Consider the following 12282-nt stretch of genomic DNA (forward strand, 5'->3'; position numbering starts at 1 on the left):
TGTGTGGGATGTTACTATACAGAGATTCTACGTCCATTGTTACCAATATGGAGTTGGCAGGCAAGTTCGTAATCTGACTCAGTTTGTTAAGAAAGTCAGTGGTGTCCTGTATGAAGCTGCTGGTGCGTGTAACAAAGGGTTTTAGTGTGTTTTCTATCAAACCAGATATCTGTTCAGTTAGTGTGTCCATACCTGTTATTATTGGTCTGCCAGGGTTTCCAGATTTGTGGATTTTTGGGAGCATGTAGAATGTCCCTGTTTTGGGATCGGTGGGTATGAGTGTCTCTAATCCTTTTTGTGAGTCCTTTGGGAAGGATTGAATCAATTTTCTTAGTTCCATGGTGAATTCTTTGGTGGGGTCTTCTGTCAGTTTCTTGTAGTATGTAGTGTCTGACAATTGTCGGTTTCCCTCTTTGATGTAGTCCTGGGTGTTCATGATCACTACTGCTCCTCCCTTGTCTGCTGGTTTGATTGTGATGGCTTGATTGTTTCTTAAGTTTTTGATGGCCTCTCTTTCCAATACTGAGAGGTTGTAGTAGGTTTTATGGTGGTGTTTAGTGACTAAGGATGCTGTTCTTAGTCTGAAGCTTGCAATGTAGCTGTCCAGTTTGCTGTTACGTCCTGGTGCTGGGGTGAAGTGGGAATTCTTTTTCTTGATGTTGTAATCCAAGGTGGTAGTGGTTGTGTCCCCTTTGTCATGAAAGAATTCTTTAAGTCGTAGATACAGACAATGGGACCAAACCCTGCGCCAAACCGCGCTGTAAACTCTGTCAACACATCTGCACAAATTCTGAGGCCTCCCACAACAACAAGACATACAGCATCAAGGGACAATACTCCTGCACCACAGAGAATGTAGTCTACATGATACAATATACTCGTGCACCACAGAGAATGTAGTCTACATGATACAATATACTCCTGCACCACAGAGAATGTAGTCTACATGATACAATATACTCCTGCACCACAGAGAATGTAGTCTACATGATACAATGCACCAAGTGTGACCTGGGATGTTACATTGGGGAGACCAGTCAGCCACTCAACAAAAGGATGAACCTCCACAGATCGTCCATCAACAACCATAGAGAAAAGGACTATTGCACCCCAGTTGGACACCATTTCACCCAAACAGGTCACTCCCTACAGGACCTCAAAATCAAGATCCTGAAAGGAAACTTCAAGAACACCCAGGAAAGAAAGACATTTGAAGCCAAAATGATAGTTCTTTATGACTCCAAGAACAGAGGACTTAATGTGGATTTAAGCTTCTTATCCCATTATCAAAATTTCCTATAACCTTTGCTAAACTCTCTACTCTCTCCCTGCTCTAACTCCATCACCCCCCTGCTCCCCCTCCCCTGTCTAATCTTATCTTCAGTCTATGGCTCTATAGTATAATTGTCTGTCCAGCGTAACCACTATTCTCACCTCTGCTCTCCAGCCCCCCCCCCCTCCTCCTCATCCTTATCTGTATCTATCGTCCTATTGCTATACAATTTATGGCCCAACTTAATGTCCATTCTCCACTAATGTTATTTTAACCCCTGCATATTTTGTGAGATAGAACCTGTGTTTTCTCCTTGTGAGCTCAGAAATGCTTATGACTTGATAAAGGGAGGAATCCCGAAAGCTTGTCTCTACAAAATCTTGTTAGTCCAATAAAAAAGGTCATTACAAGATACTGCAACTACCGATGATTTTGCTTTTTATATATATATATATATATATATATATACAGAGGAGAGGAGATATATATATATATATATATATACAGAGGAGAGGAGATCTATATATATATATATACAGAGGAGAGGAGATCTATATATATATATACAGAGGAGAGGAGATCTATATATATATATATACAGAGGAGAGGAGATCTATATATATATATATATATATATATATATACAGAGGAGAGGAGATCTATATATATATATATATATATATATATATATATATACAGAGGAGAGGAGATATATATATATATATATATATATATATATATATATATACAGAGGAGAGGAGATCTATATATATATATATACAGAGGAGAGGAGATCTATATATATATATATATATATATATACAGAGGAGAGGAGATCTATATATATATATACAGAGGAGAGGAGATCTATATATATATATATATACAAAGGGAATAAACATGTGTATAGCAAAACCTGTGTTATTGCAATATATATATATACAGAGGAGAGGAGATCTATCTATATATATATATACAGAGGAGAGGAGATCTATATATATATACACAGAGGAGAGGAGATCTATATATATATATATATATATACAGAGGAGAGGAGATCTATATATATATACAGAGGAGAGGAGATCTATATATATATATACAGAGGAGAGGAGATCTATATATATATATATATATATATACAGAGGAGAGGAGATCTATATATATATATATATATATATATATATATACAGAGGAGAGGAGATCTATATATATATAAATATACACAAAGGGAATAAACATGTGTATAGCAAAACCTGTGTTACTGCAATATATATATATATACAGAGGAGAGGAGATCTATATATATATATATACACAGAGGAGAGGAGATCTATATATATATATACACAGAGGAGAGGAGATCTATATATATATATATATATATATATATTATATATATATATATATATATACAAAGGGAATAAACCTGTGTTACTGCAATCCTTTCCTGTGAGGAATACTTCATCTTATAGAAAAACTTTTACGGCCATGACTTTATTATGTGTCCGGTGTATGATATACTGTATGTTACCGGTATATGATATATAATATGTGTCCGGTGTATGAAATACTGTATGTTACTGATATATAATATATAATATTTCCGGTATATGATATATAATATGTTACCGGTGTATGATATATAATGTATCCGGTGTATGATATTCTGTATGTTACCGGTATATGATATATAATATGTGTCTGGTGTATGATATATAATATGTGTCCGGTGTATGATATACTGTATGTTACCGGTGTATGATATATAATATGTGTCCGGTGTATGATATACTGTATGTTACCAGTATATGATATATAATACGTGTCCGGTATATGATATTATATATCATATACCGGTAATATACAGTATATCATATACCGGACACGTATTATATATCATATACTGGTAACATACAGTATATCATACACCGGACACATTATATATCATATACCGGTAACATACAGTATATCATACACCGGACACATTATATATCATACACCGGACACATTATATATCATATACAGGACACATTATATATCAGTAACATACAGTATATCATACACCGGACACATTATATATCATATACCGGTAACATACAGTATATCATACACCGGACACATTATATATCATACACCGGACACATTATATATCATACACCGGACACATTATATATCAGTAACATACAGTATATCATACACCGGACACATTATATATCATACACCGGACACATTATATATCATACACCGGACACATTATATATCAGTAACATACAGTATATCATACACCGGACACATATTATATATCATATACCGGTAACATACAGTATATCATACACCAGACACATATTATATATCATATACCGGTAATATACAGTATATGTGTCTGGTGTATGATATACTGTATGTTACCGGTATATGATATATAATATGTGTCCGGTGTATGATATACTGTAAGTTACTGATATATAATGTGTCCGGTGTATGATATATAATGTGTCCGGTGTATGATATATAATGTGTCCGATGTATGATATACTGTATGTTACCGGTATATGATATATAATGTGTCCGGTGTATGATATATAATATGTGTCTTGTGTATGATATATAATATGTGTCTTGTGTATGATATACTGTATGTTACCGATATATGATATATAATGTGTCTGGTGTATGATATACTGTATGTTACCGGTATATGATATATAATACGTGTCCAGTATATGATATTCTGTATGTTACTGGTATATGATATATAATATGTGTCCGGTGTATGATATATAATATGTGTCCGGTGTATGATATATAATGTGTCCGGTGTATGATATATAATGTGTCCGGTATATGATATATAATGTGTCCGGTGTATGATATTCTGTATGTTACCGGTATATGATATATATGTGTTCGGTGTATGATATACTGTATGTTACTGGTATATGATATATAATATGTGTCCGGTATATGATATACTGTATGTTATCGGTATATGATATATAATGTGTCCGGTGTGTGATATACTGTATGTTACCGGTATGTGATATATAATGTGTCCGGTGTATGATATACTGTATGTTACCGGTATATGATATAGAATGTGTCCGGTATATGATATATAATGTGTCCGGTGTATGATATACTGTATGTTACCGGTATATGATATAGAATGTGTCCGGTATATGATATATAATATGTGTTTGGTGTATGATATACTGTATGTTACCGGTATATGATATATAATATGTGTCCGGTATATGAAATACTGTATGTTACCGGTATATGATGTATAATATGTGTCCGGTATATGATATATCATGTGTCCTGTATATGATATATAATGTGTCCTGTATATGATATATAATGTGTCCGTTGTATGATATACTGTATGTTACTGGTATATGATAAATAATGTGTCCGGTGTATGATATACTGTATATTACTTATATATGATATATAATATGTGTATGGTGTATGATATACTGTATGTTACCGGTATATGATATATAATATGTGTCCGGTATATGATATATAATATGTGTCCGGTATATGATATATAATGTGTCCGGTGTATGATATACTGTATGTTACCGGTATATGATATATATTGTGTGTCTGGTGTATGATATACTGTATGTTACTAGTATATGATATATAATGTGTCCGGTGTATGATATACTGTATGTTACCACTATATGATATATAATGTGTCGGGTATATGATATAATATGTGTCTGGTGTATGATATACTGTATGTTACCGGTGTATGATATATAATAAGTGTCTGGTGTATGATATACTGTATGTTACCAGTATATGATATATAATGTGTCGGGTATATGATATAATATGTGTCTGGTGTATGATATACTGTATGTTACCGGTGTATGATATATAATAAGTGTCTGGTGTATGATATACTGTATGTTACCAGTGTATGATATATAATATGTGTCTGGTGTATGATAAACTGTATGTTACTGGTATATGATATAATGTGTCTGGTTTATGATATATAATATGTGTCCAGTGTATGATAAACTGTATGTTACCGGTATATGATATATAATATGTGTCCGGTGTATGATATACTGTATGTGTCCGGTATATGATATATAATATGTGTCTGGTGTATGATATATAATATGTCCCGTGTATGATATACTGTATGTGTCCGTTATATGATATATAATATGTGTCCGGTGTATGATATACTGCATGTTACTGATAAATAATATATAATATGTGTCCGGTATATGATATATAATATGTGTCCGGTGTATGATATACTGTATGTGTCCGGTGTATGATATACTGTATGTGTCCGGTATATGATATATAATATGTGTCCGGTATATGATATATAATGTGTTTCCGGTATATGATATATAATATGTGTCCGGTGTATGAGATACTGTATGTGTCCGGTATATGATATATATAATATGTGTCCGGTATATGATATATATAATGTGTGTCCAGTATATGATATATAATATGTGTCCGGTATATGATATATAATATGTGTCCGGTGTTTGATCTACTGTATGTTACCGGTATATGATATATAATATGTGTCTGGTGTATGATATATAATATGTGTCCGGTGTATGATATACTGTAAGTGTCCGGTATATGATATATAATATGTGTCCGGTATATGATATATAATATGTGTCCGGTGTTTGATCTACTGTATGTTACCGGTATATGATATATAATATGTGTCCGGTATATGATATATAATGAGTCCGGTGTATGATATACTGTATGTTACCGGTATATGATATATAATATGTGTCCGGTATATGATATATAATGTGTCCGTTGTATGATATACTGTATGTGTCCAGTATATGATATATAATATGTGTCCGGTATATGATATATAATGTGTCCGGTGTTTGATCTACTGTATGTTACCGGTATATGATATATAATATGTGTCTGGTATATGATATATAATATGTGTTCGGTATATGATATATAATGTGTCCGTTGTATGATATACTGTATGTGTCCAGTATATGATATATAATATGTGTCCGGTATATGATATACAATATGTGTCCGGTATATGATATATAATATGTGTCCGGTGTTTGATCTACTGTATGTTACCGGTATATGATATATAATATGTGTCCGGTATATGATATATAATGTGTCCGGTGTATGATATATAATATGTGTCCGGTATATGATATATAATGTGTCCGTTGTATGATATACTGTATGTGTCCAGTATATGATATATAATATGCGTCCGGTATATGATATACAATATGTGTCCGGTATATGATATATAATATGTGTCCGGTGTATGATATACTGTATGTTACTGATATATGATATATAATAAGTGTCCGGTGTATGATATACTGTATGTTACCGGTATATGATATATAATATGTGTCCGGTATATGATATATAATATGTGTCCGGTGTATGATATATAATATGTGTCCGGTGTATGATATACTGTATGTTACCGGTATATCATATATAATATGTGTCCGGTGTATGATATACTGTATGTGTCCGGTATATGATATATAATATGTGTCCGGTATATGATATATAATATGTGTCCGGTGTATGATATACTGTATGTGTCCGGTATATGATATATAATATTTGTCCGGTATATGATATATAATATGTGTCCGGTGTATGATATACTGTATGTGTCCGGTATATGATATATAATATGTGTCCGGTATATGATATATAATATGTGTCCGGTGTATGATATACTGTATGTTACCGGTATATGATATATAATATGTGTCCGGTATATGATATATAATGTGTCCGGTATATGATATATAATATGTGTCCAGTGTATGATATACTGTATGTTACTGATATATGATATATAATATGTGTATGGTGTATGATATACTGTATGTAACCGGTATATGATATATAATATGTGTCCGGTATATGATATACAATGTGTCCGGTATATGATATACTGTATGTTACCGGTATATGATATATGATATGTGTCCGGTATATGATATATAATATGTGTCCGGTATATGATATATAATATGTGTCCGGTATATGATATATAATATGTGTCCGGTATATGATATATAATATGTGTCCGGTATATGATATATAATATGTGTCCAGTATATGATATATAATATGTGTCCGGTGTATGATATATAATATGTGTCCGGTATATGATATATAATATGTGTCCGGTGTATGATATATAATATGTGTCCGGTGTATGATATATAATATGTGTCCGGTGTATGATATATAATATGTGTCTGGTGTATGATATATAATATGTGTCCGGTGTATGATATACTGTAAGTGTCCGGTATATGATATATAATATGTGTCTGGTGTATGATATATAATGTGTCCGGTGTATGATATACTGTAAGTGTCCGGTATATGATATATAATATGTGTCCGGTATATGATATATAATATGTGTCCGGTGTATGATATACTGTATGTTACCAGTATATGATATATAATATGTGTCCGGTATATGATATACTGTATGTTACCAGTATATGATATATAATATGTGTCCGGTATATGATATATAATATGTGTCCGGTGTATGATATACTGTATGTGTCCAGTATATGATATATGTGTCCGGTATATGATATATAATATGTGTCCGGTGTATGATATATAATATGTGTCCGGTGTATGATATATAATATGTGTCCGGTGTATGATATATAATATGTGTCCGGTGTATGATATATAATATGTGTCCGGTATATGATATATAATATGTGTCCGGTATATGATCTATAATATGTGTCCGGTGTATGATATACTGTATGTGTCCAGTATATGATATATGTGTCCGGTGTATTATATATAATATGTGTCCGGTATATGATATATAATATGTGTCCGGTATATGATATATAATATGTGTCCAGTATATGATATATAATATGTGTCCGGTATATGATATATATGTGTCCGGTGTATGATATATAATATGTGTCCGGTATATGATATAGTTTATATGTTACGCTTATGCAGTAGATGCTGAGGCTTTTTGTCTTTCTTCTTGCAGTGCTAAACAGCTGGTCCGTGGGGAGCCCAATGTCTCCTACATCTGCTCTCGGTACTATAGGGCCCCGGAGTTGATCTTTGGGGCCACTGACTACACCTCCAGCATAGGTAAGAAGCCATTGTGGGGGATTTCTTTTATTATTCTTTTATTCAGATATAGTGATTCTTTATTGTGACTAAGGGGCGGGACTTTCCTAAAAGGGTGGAGCTTAATGTGCCACCTACAACATCCTATCCCAACCACCTTGAGTGTCACTGAGGTCTTATAGATAAGATCCAAGAAATATATTTTAATTTTGCTGTTTCTGACTTTTAATCCAGTTAACACCACTCTGTTATGTTACATTTAAGTGCCAAAGAGGCGTGGCCTGATTCTTTAGGGCCTTTGGATTTTAACTCTTCTCAAATCCCTGCCTGATTGATATAAAAACATGGTCAAGCTCACTGGCTACAGCAAATATGGTGAACCCACAGTGAGTTCACCAGGTTCAGCATCGGCCTGTTTCACTGCATATGCCCCCCCCCCCCCCCACCCCACAGAGCCCTGTCTGTCAGTAAGGTAGGGAATCAGACCAAAAAGGCACTAAAGATTGTGAACCACATGGCTCAGCACTGTACATTCAGCAGGACACATACCTCAGCACTGTACAGTCAGCAGGACACACACCTCAGCACTGTACATTCAGCAGGAAACACACCTCAGCACTGTACAGTCAGCAGGACACACACCTCAGCACTGTACGGTCAGCAGGACACACGGCTCAGCACTGTACAGTCAGCAGGACACACACCTCAGCACTGTACAGTCAGCAGGACACACACCTCAGCACTGTACAGTCAGCAGGACACACACCTCAGCACTGTACAGTCAGCAGGAAACACACCTCAGCACTGTACAGTCAGCATGACATACACCTCAGCACTGTACAGTCAGCAGGACACACGGCTCAGCACTGTACAGTCAGCAGGACACACACCTCAGCACTGTACGGTCAGCAGGACACACGGCTCAGCACTGTACAGTCAGCAGGACACACACCTCAGCACTGTACATTCAGCAGGACACACACCTCAGCACTGTACAGTCAGCAGGACACACACCTCAGCACTGTACAGTCAGCAGGACACACACCTCAGCAATGTACAGTCAGCAGGAAACACACCTCAGCACTGTACAGTCAGCATGACATACACCTCAGCACTGTACAGTCAGCAGGACACACGGCTCAGCACTGTACAGTCAGCAGGACACACGGCTCAGCACTGTACAGTCAGCAGGACACACACCTCAGCACTGTACAGTCAGCAGGACACACACCTCAGCACTGTACAGTCAGCAGGACACACACCTCAGCACTGTACAGTCAGCAGGACACATGGCTCAGCACTGTACAGTCAGCAGGACACGCGGCTCAGCACTGTACAGTCAGCAGGACACACACCTCAGCACTGTACAGTCAGCAGGACACACATCTCAGCAATGTACAGTCAGCAGGAAACACACCTCAGCACTGTACAGTCAGCATGACATACACCTCAGCACTGTACAGTCAGCAGGACACACGGCTCAGCACTGTACAGTCAGCAGGACACGCGGCTCAGCACTGTACAGTCAGCAGGACACACACCTCAGCACTGTACAGTCAGCAGGACACACACCTCAGCACTGTACAGTCAGCAGGACACACACCTCAGCACTGTACAGTCAGCAGGACACACACCTCAGCACTGTACAGTCAGCAGGACACACACCTCAGCACTGTACAGTCAGCAGGACACACACCTCAGCACTGTACGGTCAGCAGGACACACGGCTCAGCACTGTACAGTCAGCAGGACACACACCTCAGCATTGTACAGTCAGCAGGACACACACCTCAGCACTGTACAGTCAGCAGGACACACACGGCTCAGCACTGTACAGTCAGCAGGACACACACGGCTCAGCACTGTACAGTCAGCAGGACACACACGGCTCAGCACTGTACAGTCAGCAGGACACACACGGCTCAGCACTCTACAGTCAGCAGGACACACGGCTCAGCACTGTACAGTCAGCAGGACACACGGCTCAGCACTGTACAGTCAGCAGGACACGCGGCTCAGCACTGTACAGTCAGCAGGACACGCGGCTCAGCACTGTACAGTCAGCAGGACACACACCTCAGCACTGTACAGTCAGCAGGACACACACCTCAGCACTGTACAGTCAGCAGGACACACACCTCAGCACTGTACAGTCAGCAGGACACACGGCTCAGCACTGTACAGTCAACAGGACACACACCTCAGCACTGTACAGTCAGCAGGACACACGGCTCAGCACTGTACAGTCAACAGGACACACACCTCAGCACTGTACAGTCAGCAGGACACACACCTCAGCACTGTACAGTCAGCAGGACACACACCTCAGCACTGTACAGTCAGCAGGACACACACCTCAGCACTGTACGGTCAGCAGGACACACGGCTCAGCACTGTACGGTCAGCAGGACACACACCTCAGCACTGTACAGTCAGCAGGACACACACCTCAGCATTGTACAGTCAGCAGGACACACACCTCAGCACTGTACGGTCAGCAGGACACACGGCTCAGTACTGTACATTCAGCAGGACACACACCTCAGCACTGTACATTCAGCAGGACACACACGGCTCAGCACTGTACAGTCAGCAGGACACGCGGCTCAGCACTGTACAGTCAGCAGGACACGCGGCTCAGCACTGTACGGTCAGCAGGACACACGGCTCAGCACTGTACAGTCAGCAGGACACACACCTCAGCATTGTACAGTCAGCAGGACACACACCTCAGCACTGTACGGTCAGCAGGACACACGGCTCAGTACTGTACATTCAGCAGGACACACACCTCAGCACTGTACATTCAGCAGGACACACACGGCTCAGCACTGTACAATCAGCAGGACACACACGGCTCAGCACTGTACAGTCAGCAGGACACACACCTCAGCACTGTACAGTCAGCAGGACACACACCTCAGCACTGTACAGTCAGCAGGACACACACCTCAGCACTGTACAGTCAACAGGACACGCGGCTCAGCACTGTACAGTCAGCAGGACACACACCTCAGCACTGTACAGTCAACAGGACACACACCTCAGCACTGTACAGTCAGCAGGACACACGGCTCAGCACTGTACAGTCAGCAGGACACACACCTCAGCACTGTATGGTCAGCAGGACACACGGCTCAGCACTGTACAGTCAGCAGGACACACACCTCAGCACTGTACAGTCAGCAGGACACACACCTCAGCACTGTACAGTCAACAGGACACACACCTCAGCACTGTACAGTCAGCAGGACACACACCTCAGCACTGTACAGTCAGCAGGACACACACCTCAGCACTGTACGGTCAGCAGGACACACACCTCAGCACTGTACGGTCAGCAGGACACACACCTCAGCACTGTACGGTCAGCAGGACACACACCTCAGCACTGTACAGTCAGCAGGACACACACCTCAGCACTGTACAGTCAGCAGGACACACACCTCAGCACTGTACAGTCAGCAGGACACACCTCAGCACTGTACAGTCAGCAGGACACGCGGCTCAGCACTGTACAGTCAGCAGGACACACAACTCAGCATTGTACAGTCAGCAGGACACACAACTCAGCACTGTACAGTCAGCAGGACACACACCTCAGCACTGTACAGTCAGCAGGACACGCACCTCAGCACTGTACAGTCAGCAGGACACGCACCTCAGCACTGTACAGTCAGCAGGACACACACCTCAGCACTGTACATTCAGCAGGACACACACGGCTCAGCACTGTACAGTCAGCAGGACACGCGGCTCAGCACTGTACAGTCAGCAGGACACGCGGCTCAGCACTGTACGGTCAGCAGGACACACGGCTCAGCACTGTACAGTCAGCAGGACACACACCTCAG

At 39.4% G+C, this 12282-nt stretch overlaps 1 protein-coding gene across 1 annotated transcript in view; it reads left to right on the plus strand.

The window, feature by feature from the left end:
• GSK3B (glycogen synthase kinase 3 beta) overlaps positions 1 to 12282 on the plus strand; it is a 65469-nt gene that overhangs the window by 28884 nt on the left and 24303 nt on the right. Inside the window, exon 4 of the mRNA XM_056554019.1 lies at positions 8343 to 8449. Within this exon, the coding sequence (XP_056409994.1) occupies positions 8343 to 8449 (107 nt within the window). The remainder of the gene's footprint in view (positions 1 to 8342; positions 8450 to 12282) is intronic.

This window comes from Hyla sarda, unplaced genomic scaffold (genome assembly GCF_029499605.1).
Source record: "Hyla sarda isolate aHylSar1 unplaced genomic scaffold, aHylSar1.hap1 scaffold_530, whole genome shotgun sequence".
Lineage (NCBI taxonomy): Eukaryota > Metazoa > Chordata > Amphibia > Anura > Hylidae > Hyla > Hyla sarda.